We start from the raw sequence: 16,021 nt of genomic DNA, 5'->3' as shown, positions 1-16,021 counted from the left end.
GGATTGAATCATGCCCCTCTATAAAGACATGTTCAAGTTTTAAATGTGCTCCTGGGGGTATGAACCTATTTGTAAACAGGACTGTTTGAAGATGTTACTAGTTTAGGTGCAGCCAAATCGAATCAAGGTGGGTCTTAAAACCGATATTACTGGAGAGCTCGTAAAGAGGAAATCAAGTTTGTCAGTTAGCTTTCAGTTAGTTGAAACCAGAAGAAGGAGAAGCCAGAGTCAGAGAAAACCACAGGCGTAAATACAAGGAGAGAGAGAGAACACACACCATGTGATGGAGGCAGAGACGCAAGCCAAGAAACTCCAAGGATTGCAGCAAGTCAGCACCAGAATGCTCCAGACTCCAGAGAGAAAGCATGGCCTTGACAACACGGTGACTTTGGTCTTCTCGCCTCCGATACTGGGAGATAAAAAATTCCTGGTGGGAAGCGGATTTGGCTCAATGGATACAGCGTCTGCCTACCACATGGGAGGTCCGTGGTTCAAACCTCCTGACCCATGTGGTGAGCTGGCCCACATGCAGTGCTGCTGCACTCAAGGAGTGCCGTGCCACGCAGGGATTTCCCCCTCATAGGGGAGCCCCACGCGCAAGGAATGTGCCCTGCACGGAGAGCCGCCCCACACAAAAAAACACAGCCCCCCCGGGAGTGGTGCCGCACACACACAGAGCTGATGCAGCAAGATGATGCAACAAAATAAGACACAGATTCCTGGTGCCACTGACAAGAATACACAGAAGAACACATAGCAAATGGACATAGAGAGCAGACAACTGGGGAGCGGGGGACGGGGAGAGAAATAAATAATAAAAAATCTTAAAAAAAAAATTTCCTGTTCACGCCAACCCATCATGGTATTTGTTACAGCAGCCCTGGCAAAGTAAGACAAGCCAGGGAAGTCTTCCTAATGCATTTTATGAGGCCATCATCACCCTGATAGCAAAACCAGATAAAGTCATCAAAAGAAAAGAAGATGGTGTATAGGCCATTTTCCCTTATGACCATAGGTGCAAATATTATCAAACTGCGAGTGCCTCAAATTCATCAGCATGTTTAGAAGGATTATACATCATGACCAAGTGGAATTTATCCCAGGAATGCAAGGGTGGGTCAACCTAAAACCAATCACTGTAATATACCATGTTAGTTGAATGAAAGATAAAATCCCCACAGTCATCTCCATTGATGCAGAACTCCCAGGCTTTGTACCTGCTGGTTTTGACATCTATGCGTTAGAGATTCCTGGGTGTTCTTAGATTGAGGAGCAGGGAAGGCCAGGAGCTCCCCCTTGACTGCGGCTCCTTGTCCAGAACTTTCTTTACAGGAGAGAGCAAATGGCAGAATCGTTTACCCTGGCTGGAAGTCTTTGGATGCTGATCCTATCAGCCTAGAAAAAACCCTGGAATCCTAATTGTCCAGTTGCATTTTGGGTTCTGTTACGTGGAGGTCAGGAAACACCCTTTCTTTAAACCTGGCATTAGCATCTCTGTTCTGCTGTTTACAGTGAGCAAATGGGAGCACAGACAGCAGCAGATAAATTCAGAAATGATCAACTCAGGAATGCTTTTACTACAAACCTTGGAAAAATAGTCCACATCTGGCCACATCATGTCATTCAGTCCTCATCCCATATTTGGTATATTGATGGGTTCCTGGATTACCTAAGGGTTGGAGCTCCAGAATCTGTGAACACTGGCAGCCACTGGGAATAATCTACCTTTTTCTCTGTGAGCCTTTCCCCTTGTTCCAAAGTGCTTCCTGAAGACTGATGTCAAATCATCCAAAACTCTTGACTTGGAGCTGTCCTCAACATGTGCAAACGTTAACCTTTTTTACCCTAAGGATAAAGCCCAAGTCTGGCCCGCTGCAGTTTTTCGATTTTGTCGCCCATAGAACCCTCCACACCAGGTCCTCTCCCCTTCCCCCAACCCCCTTCCCCCTCCCCTGCAGTGGCCTCTCTGGCTGGGCCGGGCTTGTGGGCCAGTAGCAGGCTTCTCTTGCCTGATAGTCCTCATTGTCTTTCTTCTCTTTTTAAAGATTCATTTTTTATTTATTTCTCTCCCCTTTCCCCCCCCCCCCACCCCATGTTGTCTGCTCTCTCTGTCCATTCGCTGTGCGTTCTTCTGCGACTGCTTGCATTATCCAGCAACACTGGGAAACTGCATCAGCTCTCCGTGTGTGCAGCACCACTCCTGGGTGGGCTGTGCTTTTTTCACGTGGGGCGGCTCTCCTTGCAGGGTGCCCTCCTTGCCGTGAAGCTCCCCTACACGGGGGACACCCCTGCGCGGCACGGCACTCCTTGCAGGGTACCCTCCATGTGCTTGGGACTCCCTACATGGGGGACACCCCTGCGTGGCACGGCACTCCTTGCGCGCATCAGCACTGCGCATGGGCCAGCTCCACACGGGTCAGGAGGCCTTGGGTTTGAACCCTGGACCTTCTATATGGTAGGCAGATGCTCTATCAGTTGAGCCACGTCTGCCTCCCCTCGTTGTCTTTCATGACAGAAATCTCTCTTGGACTGCTGGAACTTACCCTAACTCCACCCTCCTTCCCTCTTGGTGCCTCCTTTTTTTTCACTTGTTTAAATTATTTTTTAAATTTAATTGCCTTTTTTTAAAAAAGATACATAGATTACAAAATATGTTACTTTAAAAAATATAAGAGGTTCCCATATACCCCACTCCCCACCCCCCACACTCCTCCCACACCAGCAACCTCTTTCATCAGTGTGGCACATTCACTGCATTTGTTGACTACATTTTGAAGCGCTGCTGCACCATATGGATTATAGTTTCCACTGTAGTTTCCACTCTCCCCCAGTGCGTTATGGCAGGATATATAATGTCCAGCATCTGTCCCTGCAATATCATTCAGGACAACTCGCCCCAGTCCCAAAAATGCCCCCACATCACATCTCTTCCTCCCTCTCCCCGCTCTCAGCAACTCCCATGGCCACTGTCTCCACAGCAGTGATACAGTCTCTTCCATGGCTAGAGTCACAGTAGTTCTGTAGTAGAATACCGGTAAGTTGGCGCCTTCTTTTGTCACAGGCCAGGCCGTGGGGGCCGGAGCACCCCCCACCTGGAGCCAGGCCCTGGTGCCTTTTGTTAAGACCCGGCAGAGGACAGCGGGCAGCGGCTCCGCTAGATGGCGCTGGGTGCTCGCTGCTGGAACGTCGCCCCTGAGCCCCATTTCCACATCCTGGGGCCACCCCGGGCTCGCTCGGGGTGTGCTGTGGCCTCTTGGGTTTATGGCTTTGGGCAAACATAATCGTAAACGTTCTTTACCGCTCGTTAATCTAAATATACATCAAACCTAAGAGCACAAAAATTTTATAAACTTTTCTGTATCACGGCAGCATCTGGCTACTTGGACTAATCCAGTTCAGCCACCAGATCTGATCATTAGGGTTTGGGGAAACTGGAATTGGGTTATAATCTCAGTTTTCATTCCTCAGGCAGCTGTCTATTCTCAACTTTAATTTCGACTACACGGGCATGGCAATTAGCCAAAATTAACAAACAAGGCATTGCTTTGGGTTTTGTTCTGTGTTTGGAGTACAGTTAAAATATAACAGGGGAGAGGATTGGAAAGGGAGACAAGCAATACTTGACTGCCTTGAGACTAAATGCTGACGAGAATGAATGTATGAATTAATAAAATGAAGGAGTGGTGGTAATTGGAAGCATATAAAAACCTAGCTTCAATAGGAAAATAGATACTCACGAGAGGCAAAGACACAATAATGATTGTTGCAGAAAAGATCCACCAATGAGTGGGTGAAAATTTAAGGAGAAACAGGATTTTGTACTCCTCTCCTAAGATACTTTTTCTTTTTTTGATAGCTTATGGTGTTTCTTTTTTAATTTTTAAATTTTTATATAATTGTCTTTTTTCCCTAAGATACTTCTTAACTGCAAAGGGAAAAGAGTCCCCTTCTTAACCATGGCATCTCCTGGCCAGCGTCTCAGTAATAAGACGTGTCAGCATCACTGTTCGTGATTTGGGTACACTGAGGAGGGCACTTCCATTCTAGGGTTTTCTTGCCCAAAACACACACAGCCTCATTCTAATTGGGAGAAAACATCAGGCAAGCCCAATTGAGGGACCTTTGGCAAAATCACTGGCCGGGTCTTTTCAAAAGCACCCACTGCCGGGAGAGACAAGGAAAGACCAAGAAATGCCAGAGGTCGCAGGGGACGGGCCACGACGACTAAATGTCATGTTGGGTCCTGAGTCTGATCCTGGGACAGAAGAAGGGATGTTAGTGAGAAAACTGGGTGAAAATCGCATAAGGTTCTGAGTTTAGGTAATGCTCTTGCACTGGTTGTTTTCTGGCTTTGATCCTTGTGCCATGATTATGTAAAATATTCATGTAAAGTTCGTTAGGCAAGTTTTGGGTGGGGACTGTGCTATTTCTGCAACTTTTCTGCAATTCTAAACTTAGTTCAAAATTAAAAAATAATAAATGGTAATGCAAGGGTCCCAATAGATTTTTTTTTCCTGGCCTTACTATAAAAAGTGATCATGCAGGACTCTTTTTCCTATGGAAAACAAAAACATAAATGACAAAAGGTTAGGAGCTTGAAAATGAGTTTCACAGACTCTGTCCTGGATTTTCTTAAATTGCCGAGTGATTCTTGGTGTGGATAGCAAACTAATTTGTCAGGGAGAATCCACATATTACGTATGCTTAAAGTTAGACTTCAGACCTGCTTTTACCATTTCTGAAACCTTAACATTTCCATCCATCCTTCTAAGTCTCACGTCGTAACAGCTGTGAAGATGGTAGCAATGAAAATGATAGCAATAACTTCAAAGCCCCCAGCATTTGTGAGTGTCATTGTAGATGTCATTTCATTCATGTCCAGCCCTGCCCTTGAAACTGGATCTGATCTGCCCATTTTACGGATGAAGAAACTGAGCAAGAAGTAACCTCTCCCACTGAGTCACAGAACCTAGCCTTCCTAATTCCAAAGTCCACATGCAGCCCCCTCTGCCCCATGCCTCCTGGAAACTCCCCATTCTCTACTTGGTAGTGCTGTTATAAACTAGTCTCACTAGTCCCATAGCCATTAACCTCAAGAACACTTTTTGCTCGATAATTGACACTGTGGCCCCCTCCCATTAAGTCTTTGCTGTATCGTGTGCTATGCAGGAAAAGGGGCAGGGACCACCAGATAATCTGCATAAACCTGCGGAATGTATAATTAGAGGCTTGCTGGCACTAATTGCCATTTTCTCCCTTTAAATTGAGGCAACCGGTGATTTGTACAACTCTATAACTTTTATTTTTATAAGTGACCAAATAAACACCAGTGTTCACTAGCCACAGAGTTCTTGCTCCATTTTCAACTAGCCTTGGCACAGAAAGGCCATGGATGTTTCCCTGGGTTTTAAGTACCTCTTGACCTGATCCTTGTTTATATGTTAGAAAACAATTGGGGGATGCACATTTGGCTCAACCGATAGAACGTCTGCCTACCACACGGGAGGTCCAGGGTTCAAACCCAGAGCCTCCTGACCCATGTGATGAGCTGGCCCACACGCAGCACTACCACAAGCAAGGAGTGCCATGCAGGGGTGTCCCCCGGGTAGGGGAGCCCCACGCACAAGGAGTGCACCCTGTAAGGAGAGCCACCCAGTGCGGAAAAAGTGCAGCCTGCCCAGGAATGGCGCCGCACACACGGAGAGCTGACACAACAAGATGATGCAACAAATAGAAACACAGATTCCCAGTGCCGCTGACAAGAATATAAGCGGACACAGAAGAACACACAGCAAACGGACATAGAGAGCAGACAACGGAGCAGGGGGGTGGGAGGGGAGAGAAATAAATACAAAATAAATCTTAAAAAAAAAAAAGACAATTAGGTTTCAATCAATGATCCATTTCCAAACCAGAATCAACCAAGGGAATCTGGAGAGTTCTCAAGGTGGTGGCAGGTGCTGCAGCTACAAAGCCTGGGCTGCCCCCAGCTTGTTTGGAATCTGGGGCTTTCCCCGGGGCTAAGGGTGGGATGCAGGAAGGAGTGGGGTGTCTTCAGTGAAACAGACCAGTCTGAGCGGGACTCTGTCTCCAGATAGGACCTGATTCCCTTGAATCCATCCAGGGCCCAGCCTGGCCTCGCCAACAGCTAAGCCACATTTCACGTGCACGAGGCTTCCTTCTCGGAGGCAATCAAGGGCTGCTTTGTTTCAAATCTGTTCATCTGGGGCTGGTGAAGAGTCCGTTTTCTAGAGCTCCACATTTCGCATTCACAGACTTCCTATTCCAGGTACTCTTCAGAAATTTGTTCAAAAATGTTTGGCAGCAGCGTTTTTTTTTTGTTTTTTTTTTTGTTTTTTGTTTTTAATCCCCAATTCCCTGGTCAGGTAGAGAAAGGGGGGGCGTCAGTGGGCTGTACTGAGGTTGCTAAGAGGGTCCTGCTTCCTGAAATAGACAGATCTGGGTCAGAGCTAACAAAAGAAACGAAGGAAGTGGTTTAGCGCCGCCGTACATTTTAAATCGATCGCCGAGGCCATTGTGCCGGCTCGTGAGGGGTTTGACATTTTCGAAGGGTCTGGCTTTCCGAGCCAGACTCTGGTAACCATTTTGCCAGTCTGGCCCCTGGAAGTGCCCTGGCGTTTAATTTGCTGCCGGGGCTCCCTCTCTCCATGTGCTCCTCTCTGCCACGGAGCACACGCTGCTTCTAGGGGTGGGCACGGCTGGTAGGGTCCCCCAGGGGCGGCCGGGAGGAACTTGAGCGACATACTGATTGCACAGGTGAGAGATACCGACTTGGAAGGTGTCGCCGAAGACTGAGGGAATGCAAGCTGTCACCGCTCCAGAGAGTCAAGTGGAAATGGTTGCCGTTACACTTGGCACATCTGCTTGAATCGTCACTTTAAGCCTGTGGGAGCTGAAAACCTCTGTTTTCCATTCTTCATTTTTTTGTGTCATTTCCCTAACTTCCTTTGGAGAGAAATTCATGAAACTGAGGACCACATACCTAGAAAGATACAAAATGTAATATCAGCAGGAAGTGAGAGTTTCCCTTATAGAAAGGTAAATTCTTACACAGGCATAAAATAATCCAAATTATGCCAAGGTAAGGAAAAAAAAAAGAATCCCTGAAACAACAAAGCCATTAGACACCCAGTAAGACTGTGGGCAACAAACCACATTTCTGTTACCAGGCGCCGAGGCAGGAAGAGCGGGGAGGCTATTTTGGACTGTGTGTTTCTGTGTGTTAGAATCTTAGCAGGGAGCTGACAATCTCTGGGATCTGAGAATGCACCAGGAATTTGATTTCATCTTAGGCATGTCTTTGAAGTTGAGGTAAACAGAAAACCTGATTTGAGTCAGCAGACAAAGGCGGTCATGAGCCTGCAACTCCGTGCAGAGGTTCCGAGCTAGGCCTGCACTGCAGACAGCCATACACGGGGACAAGTGGTGGCAGCCAGGCCGTGGGAAATATAAACACAAGGTAGACCAGATGTTCCCAGGAACACCGGACCGTTTTAATTGCAAGCCAGGCAACATTTGCTACTTCTTTGGACTCAGATGATGTGATGAAATCCAGGTGTTTGTGGGATTTTAGCATTAGAAGAGATTTTCAAGATTCACGTCGTTCTGGAATTTTCAGTTGAAGCTAAATCCCACAGTCCAGGTAGAATTCAGAGCTTGGTGTTACACTGGGCCTGGTAGTGTTTCAACCCCAGAGTCACCTTCTCCACTCCCAGCTCACCCAGAGAGGTGGGCAACACCCCTTCTGCCCTCGCAGGCCCGTGGAGGCAGTACAAGTTGCTTCTCGTTGGCTTCTCTAAATTAGCTGAATGTAGGCTCTTTGGAAAAAATGCAGAGTCACCTAAGGCAAAAAAGCCAAAGCTCCCACCTGCGTTAGCACAGGCGTTTGCTTCTTTGATCCTCGAGCCAGGGTGGCAGATATTGCTGTCCCCATCTCAACTCAGAAGGGTTATTGGGTGACCAGTCCAGAGCCCCGTGGCTAATGGGCAGTGGAGCATTTGACCATAAGCCCATTTCTCAGATATGGGGGGCAGCATCTTTCTGGGGTCTCAGCTTATGGAGGCTCAGGACGGAGGTTAGCAGTCAGCCCCTCTATCTGCGTGCCAGACCCCTGAGTGGGTTTCTGGGGTGCACAGTGTTCCTCTGGAGGTGGAGGAGGGGCAGTGCGGGGCAGTCGATGGAGCATAAGTAAGGGAGATGGGTGAAAGTGCTGTTGATAGTTTTAGAGAAACTTTTCTTCCTGTAACTCCTGCTGAGCATTGCCTTCATTGCTTTGATATGCAGAAATCATGAGGTCCAATGGATTTTGTTTAGCAAACACTGAAACGATCGTCATCGACCACAGCCTACCCAACGGCAAAGACCAACATCTGGACGTGGATTCCACGGAACATCTGTGAGTGCCCTGATTTGAATAGCCACGTTTTAAAAGAGTGACCACCTTGGCTGGTGGTCAGCGCCAAGAGCTCGGTTTCCACGTGGGAGGAAATACTAGTGGCCAGGAGCCATGCCCGCTGCTTCTGGATGCTTATTTCAAATGTTTTACCATTTCTTGAGTGTGGTGAGGTGTGGACTCAAGAGTCCTGTGGGGCAAAGTTCCTTGGACAAATGGCTGTGAAGGGGCCTTTAGGGAAAGTTGGGAGCTGTAGGGTTTGAGTCCGGCTGGGCCCCCGAGGGAATCTTTTCTTTTTTTTCCCCTTTTTTCTCAGAGGCGGTGGTGGTGGGGTTGACAGCTGTTTTTCTTTTTTGATGCCTGCATCAGGTTTTGATGTCAGAATTAAGCTAATATGGTTTGGAGAACTGACTCCTTTTTCCATGAACAGTAACAGTTGGAATTCCCTAGGAATTGCCCCCTAAAAGAAAACTCAGTTGTGAAAAAGTCTAACTCCTGTGCTTTTTCAAGGAAGAACTCTTGGACACCTTTTGCAATTTTCCTTCTTTTCATTGGGACGTTGAATCTTTTTTTTTGTTTCTCTGCCTCGCCCTCCAACCAAAACCTCCTAAATCAGAAATGCTGAGGCTGGGGCCCAGCTATCTGTGTTTTAACAATCCGAGGGCTGATTCCTTTTTTTTTTTTTTGCTTTAAAATTACATTTTATTTCTCTTTATGAATATTTGTCTTTTAAAAAAAAAAAGTTTATGTGACATTTTCTTCAAGAGCCTGGTGCCTGCAGGTGCGTTGATTTGTTTCCACGGTGCTCTCCATGACCAAGGACAGTTCTTGTTGCTGGAAAGCACTGAGTGTCCACAGCGGGAAGGAGGGGCCTGCACCCCCTTTGACTCCTTTCTTCTTTTTTTTTTTCACAAACACTCCCCCCTAGAGGGAGTCTTGACACCTATGGGCATGTCTCCAGGCTCAGGCCTCCCAGGGTGGGGACAGCTTCATGGATGCTGGTGAACGGTCGCATCAGGTGATGGGCTGGGGGCCCCGTGCGGCGGCGGCTGACCTGCAACCTGGCGCAGCCCTGGGGAGGAGGAGCAGGCGCCCGGTCAGCGAGGATGGACGGCCACTGACACCCTGTCTGCTCTGCTCCCCGCTGCTGATCTCTGATCCCAGTGGGTGCGTCGAGAATGCGCAGCCTCTGCAGGGGGCGGGGGTGCAGCGCCGTCTGGGGTGCTCGTCCGGGCCATCTCCTTGGCTGGTCACTGGGCCGCAGGGGCCACGGTCTCACCTAAAGGCAGCCCCCGCGCAGCTCCTGTGAACCGTCGTGGGGGGAAGAAGCCCACGCGCCCCCCAGCTGGGGTCTCTGCGTCAGCCCCTTCTGAGTGTCACTGTCTTCAGAAGGGAGATACAGTTTCCCACGGGGTGGTCAGCAGCGTTGTAGATGTGGCCGCGAAGCGCCTGGCCCGGGAGCTTGCGGGGACGCAGTCCCAAGTATGGCCTTCTGCGCATGCCCGGGGGCAGTGTGGCCTGGGGGCCCAGCCCACCCCCCACAGCACTTCCCTGCAGACCGCCCATCCTCACCTGCCTGCACCTGGACGATGGGCCCCAGAAGGAAACCGGCCTGGCCCTTGAGGCACCCAGGTGGCACCTTCTGTCTCTACAGTTCTCATCATGTGTCTCAGGCAGACAGTGCAAGAATCCTTTGTGAAGCACCATTTCAGGAAGAGGCAGCGTGCAAGGGGTGCTGATGCAAAGTACCAGAAATCTACCGGCTTTTATAAAGGGTATTTATTTGGGGCAAAAGCTTACAGTTACCAGGCTCTACAGAGTCCAGCTCAGCGTACTGGAAGAGGTACTTTCTCACCAAATCTGCTGCCATGTGTTGAAGGAAGATGGTTGCTAGTCCCTGCCAGGATTCAGCTTTCCTCTTCCTCTTAAGGCTCCGTGGGCTCAGCTTCTTCTGCTCTCAGCTGTAGGCTGGAGGGCTCGTTTCTTTCCAGGCCTTCTCAGCTGCTCAGGGCTCTGGTCTCCTCAGCTGCAAATTGTCAGGCGAATAGCTCAGCTCCCTCTGGGGCTTTAGCTCTTTGAGCCTTCTCCTTTCCATCACGTGGTAGGACCAAAATGGCCAAGTTCTCTCCTCTTCAGTGTCTTCTACCTTGTGTCATGACCAAGTTCTCTTCTCTGGTATCTATGGAGCTTCCTCTTTCCGAGTGTCTTCTGTGTGTCTTCTTGGGTGAGTGTCCAGTTTTTGTCAGCCCAAGGGGGCAGGACTGAAATCAAAGCCCTAATCATAACATAATGGAATCAAAGACATCTCAGCTGAATCTAATACAGTCAGGGGATTACACCCAGAGGGACAGACCAGTTTACAAACAATCTCTTTGAATTCATAAATAATCTCAAACTGCCACAGGCAGTGTCAGAAGATTCATCGGCAGAAGGACAAGGAGTTGGCCCTCGGAACGGCCGTGGCCCTTTGCCTGCTTTGCCTGACTCTACATGCGCTGATTGTCTTTTTTTTCCCCAAAGATTTATTTTATCTATTTATCCCTCCCCTTGCCGCTTTGCTTGCTGTCTGCTCTCTGTGCCCATTCACTGTGTGTTCTTCTGTGTCTGCTTGTCTCCCTTTGTTGCGTCATCTTGCTGCACCAGCTCCCCACAGGCGCGGGCCGTCAGCTCTCCGCAGGCGTGGGCCAGCCTGCCTTCACCAAGAGCCCCTGGGAAGTGAACCCCCAGATGGTAGACGGGAGCCCAAGCGATTGAGCCACAGCCGCTTCCCCGCTGATTGTCTTTTGAGGTCAGGGCTATACAGTTGTAGAGGGCATGGACCCAGGCATCTTCCGGTCTAACCCAGCACCCCCGTGTAGTTCTGGGGCCAATGTTGATCAGGTCCATGCAGGGAAGGAGAGGCTTATCAGCTCCACGGGACGAGGTGATGCTGGCTCACGTTTGCCTCCGTGGAGAAGGCAGATGGGGAGCCTCCTTGTCATCTCCAGGAGCTCTGGGTGCCGGTGTTGACCAGCTTGTTCCTTGGGGACTCCTTTCTGTCCCAGGAAGGTCTCCACATGCTGGAATGAGGCCAGGTTTAAGAAGCAAGTTCAAGTGTGAATACTTTTCAGCCCAGGAGAAACCCGCAGAGAGAGGGCGACGACATGACTTTCCCAGCCAGCCCTGGGCTGGCCGTGCCTGCTCGGGATGGTGGGCCATGGGAGAGAGCGAGGGGGAAACTTCCCTCTTGACATTCCTGGAAAGCTTAAAAACCGGCTGACGGAGTGACCGGGGAGAGCATTGAAAGCCAGCCCACACTCAGTCGGATTTGCAGATCGGACTCTCGTCTCTGCAGCGGCATCTCCGCTAGCTCCTCGCCCGGCGAGTTCTGTCTCTCAGGAGCTCCAGGGGCTGTCGAATGGGTGCCGGGTTGGCAGGAGGGGGCGCCTGAGTCCCTGGGGGCTCCATCTCCGGGGCCCTGGGAGGGATGGCCTGGCCCTGAGCCTGCTGTGCTTGTTTGTTCTTAGGAGTCCCCTGGGAACCGAACCCGGGACCTGCCATGTGGGAAGTAGGCGCTCCACCACTTCTGCTCCCCACAGCCCTGTGAATTCACGGTTGTCAGACTTGCTCGGGGCAGAGAGGGCGTCTCAGCAGGCAGTCCCACCCCCCTCCAGGGAGAGCCCTCCCCGCAGCCAGCAGGCTGTGAGGGGATTGCAGGTTTGCAGGGAGCTGCCTGCTGCACGCGCGGCTCTCTCAGGTGTCTGAGGGCTGGCCAGGCCCCTGGGAAATTCGTGTGGGGCCGGGACGCGTCGGCCACATGGCTTGGACCTCCCACGACGACGGCTGGGGTCTTTGGGTGGGGGGTAGGGGGCTTGCTCATGCATTGTTCTGGAACATTCCAGCTCTCCTCCACCCTCTCGTTCCCAGGGCACCGAGGCCCTCTCTGAGGCTGTAGGGCAGGAGGCTGAGCGGGACGGCGTCCTGTCGTGAGGATGAGGAAGGGTGGCGGGAGCCTCCGCCCTGCCGCATGGCCCCGACAGGGTAGGCCAGGGTGGTCCCCCGTCCCCCACGCAGGGAGGGGCCCTCGTCGCCACCTGCTCCTCGCTGGTGGGCTAAAGTCCACCCTGGTGGCCTTTTCTGGTCAAACACTTTAAAGCTGCAGTGGCCTCCTTTTCTGCTTTTCACCTGCTGTGTGGACTTGGGAAAACTCACCTTTCAGCAGTGGCTGCTGGAATCTAGCCCAATAGGCTGGAGCCCATCTCTCCCCCTCCCCAAAGTGCCACCCCTGGGTCCACAGGCTGGAGGAATAGAGTATGGACTAGAGAGGACTTCCTGATGTTCTACTGTAAAACTACTGTGACCAGTAATAGAAGAAATTTTAGCGTCGAGGTGGAGAAAGTGGCCTCAGTAGTTGCTGAGGGCAGGGAGAGGGTAGAAGAGATGTGATGAGGGGGCATTTTTGGGACTTTGAGTTATTCTAAATGGTATTGCAGGGTCAGATGCTGGACTTTATATATCCTGCCATAACCCGCTGAATGGACTGGGGGAGAGTGTGAACTGCAGGGTAAACTATTATCCATGTGGAGCAGCAGTGCTCCAAAATGTGTTCGCTGAGTGCAATGTGTGTGCCACAATGATGGGGGAGGTTGTTGGAGTGGGAGGAGTGGGGGGGTGGGGGTGGGGGTGTACGGGAACCTCTTATGTTTTTTAGTGTCACATTTTTTTTGTGATGTATATATCATCAAAAAAATAGTTTACAAAAATGATGTGGGGAGTGGGGAATGGGTTATATGGGAACGTCTTATGTTTTTTGTTTTTTTTATATTTCTTAATGTAACATTCCTTGTGATCTATTAACTTTAATTTTTAAAAAAGGAAAAAAAAGTCCATCTCGGAGGCTAGTTGCTGGGCGACCAAGGGCTTTCCAGGTAGAATTGAGCGTCTCCTGCTGTCCTCCCAGGACGCCATGGGAGGGCTGCACTTCCGGGGACCCCCCCAGGTCCCTGCCAGGGTGGAGGGGATCCTGCTCCTGTGCACCCGCCTCCCCCGTGCCCCGAGGGAAACAGAAGGAGTACCCGCAGCAGCTCTCCTGTCCCCGCGGGGGCAGCGGCCTTCCGGGTCCCCGCGGCCCGCTGTGGCTAGCTGAGGAGCGGAAGCCTGCCTTGTCCTGGCTCCATGGCTGAGGCCGGGGGTTCCAAGGTGGCTCACGGGGGGCCGGGGCCGCGCAGGTGCCGGGGTCGCCTCGGAGGTGGGGACGCCGTCTTCCCTCACGTTTTCCTGCCCCTCCTGTGGGAGGCCACTGCCTTCCAGTCCTCGTCCTTCGGAGCCCACGAAGCGCGGCTCCCGGGGGGCAGCTTCCCTGCTCCGCCACCCCCTGGCCCCGGAGGCCACCTCCCCTGGCTCGCCTCCCCCAGGCATGCACGCAGGCCCCGGGGAAGCCATGCGGCCGCGAGCCTCTGCCCACCACAGCTGTGTCCTGCTCGCCCTTGCGCCGGCCGCAGGACCCAGGACACGGCGGGCTCCTGGCCCTGAGGACGGAGACAGAGAAAATGCCACAAGTGCACCTGCAAGGGAGGGAAGGCCTGGAAGCGCTGGCCAAAGGAATGAGGCTGAAGGAATCTATCTCAGGCAGCAGATACAGGAGCCGGAACAGTCGCTGGGGCAGGATCCGTTTCTTGGCCCAGTGGTTAGGGCATCTGTCTACCACCTGGAAGGTCTGCGGTTCAAACCCCGGGCCTCCTTGACCCGTGTGGAGCTGGCCCATGCGCAGTGCTGATGTGCAAGGAGTGCCCTGCCACGCAGGGGTGTCCCCGCGTAGGGGAGCCCCATGCGCAAGGAGTGCGCCCCGTAAGGAGAGCCACCCAGCACGAAAGTAAGTGCAGCGTGCCCAGGAATGGTGCCACACACATGGAGAAGTGACACAACAAGATGACGCAACGAAAAGAAACACAGATTCCCGTGCCGCTGACAACAACAGAAGCGGGCAAAGAAGATGCAGCAAATAGACACAGAGAACAGACAACTGGGGTGGCGGGGGAAGGGGAGAGAAATAAAAAAAAAAAGGAGTGAATGTGTCCTCCTGGTTCTCCCTGCACGTCCCGCAGGGCCTCTTCCCTGAGGGGTTGGACGTGCCCCCCGTGCTTCTCCTTCCCGTTGCCCTCCTGCCCCCCTCAGCTGGGGGTGGGCAGGCCGGTCCTCACCTCTACTCTCTGTGCTTTCAGGTTCGAGAATGGCAGTGAGTTCGCCCCGGAGCTGGAGGATGGCGAGGACCCGGCGGCTTACGTCACCAACCTGTCCTATTACCACCTGGTGCCCTTCGAGACGGACATTTTGGACTGAGCTTCGCCTCGAGCTCCGCCCCCGCCTCGGCCGACTCACGGCCGGTCCTGCTGCTGATTCCCACGCCGGCCTTCGAGGGCCAGACGCTGGCCATGCAGCCTCGGATCCGAGATGGTGCCACGGTGGCCCCAGAGCGGGGGTCCCACTCTCCGGAGAGAGCCGGACCCAGGGAGGGCACAGCGTGTTGCGAGCAGATGGACGGGGGCTCGTGGTGGTCATGGTTCCTGGCAGTCTCCAGCAACCTGAGCTCCTGGTCCCAGGATGCCCCCGCAGCCCACTGTTCCTGAGGGGTCCTCTCTGTTTCTTGCAGTGTCTGGAGACCCACGGCTCATGCTTGGCTTGCGAGGCAGCCGCCAGTGCCCACAGGAGTGGCCACAGCAGCGGCTGCCTGGGCGCCTCCCCCGTCCCTTCTCTCGTTACTGCTTCCTTCGGAGGAGCGTCCCCGTCCAGCAAGTGGCCTGGGCGCCCCCCTCCTCGCCCCCTTACCCCTTCGTTTGGCAGATGCATAGAACATTTCAAGGGAGCTTTTGACACACTGCCAAATGCTGGACGGCAGCCAGGGCCCGGGACGTGTGGCTTGTGTTTTGTTTCCTCTCTCCTATCCGTGGGCCGTGCGATCTGCCAGAAGGCATGTTTACAGAAGGCTGATCCCCAGCAGGGACTGTGGTCTCCGGGGAGAGAGGGAAATCAACCAAGACGAGCGTGGACTCGAGGGGTGATTTTCTTCACGGGAGTGGATCCAGGGGAGAACTCCTTCCCCGTCAACCCTCCGGGGAGGCGCACCAAGCCCGCCGCCACCTGCAGTCAGCTGCTCACCCCTGTCCCGCTGCAGAGCCCAGCGGGTGGCTCTGCGCCTCTCGTGGACCCCGGGGTTAGGACCTGGGTTCCGTGTGCTTGCTTTCTCATAGCGTCGACTAACAACCAGCATCTGCTACTGTAAATAACAGTAAATTATTGAGGATCCTAATTCTTTTACACGGTCTGTTTTTTAATCTATTTTAATGAAATAAAATATATTGCTCTACTTCTCTGTAGGACGCTTGCGTGTAAAGGTGCGGTTCCTTTTCTCCACCAGACGCGGCCGCCCCCTCGGCGCTGCCCGGTTATTTTCTTCTAGACCGTGTGTTACGTTTTCACCTAGGGAATGGCTGGTCCCAATTGAGAGATGAGCGTTGTGTTGGCGGGCAGGGTCTTCACCACCTCCAGTTTCCTCTCTGGCAGCCGCAGGAAACCTCTTCTTTTTGATCCAACTGCCCAGCGCCTGGAATTTCTGCTGACTTTGCCTTCCCC

General features: G+C 52.2%; 1 protein-coding gene across 2 annotated transcripts in view; it reads left to right on the top strand.

Moving 5' to 3' along the window:
* Positions 1–15,755, top strand: part of PXDC1 (PX domain containing 1) — a 34,961-nt gene extending 19,206 nt beyond the window's left edge. Inside the window, exons 4-5 of one of the 2 annotated variants that reach the window (XM_004473571.4) lie at positions 8,305–8,416; positions 14,614–15,755. In XM_004473571.4, coding sequence (XP_004473628.2) covers positions 8,305–8,416; positions 14,614–14,731 — 230 coding nt within the window. In that variant the 3' untranslated portion in view covers positions 14,732–15,755. The remainder of the gene's footprint in view (positions 1–8,304; positions 8,417–14,613) is intronic. The other variant, XM_058285184.2, reaches the window with a different exon arrangement.
* Positions 15,756–16,021: the final 266 nt, after the last annotated feature.

Source organism: Dasypus novemcinctus, chromosome 22 (assembly GCF_030445035.2).
Source record: "Dasypus novemcinctus isolate mDasNov1 chromosome 22, mDasNov1.1.hap2, whole genome shotgun sequence".
In the NCBI taxonomy this organism is placed as follows: domain Eukaryota; kingdom Metazoa; phylum Chordata; class Mammalia; order Cingulata; family Dasypodidae; genus Dasypus; species Dasypus novemcinctus.
Note: the sequence above shows the minus strand (reverse complement) of the source record. Positions and strands in the feature narration are given on the sequence as shown.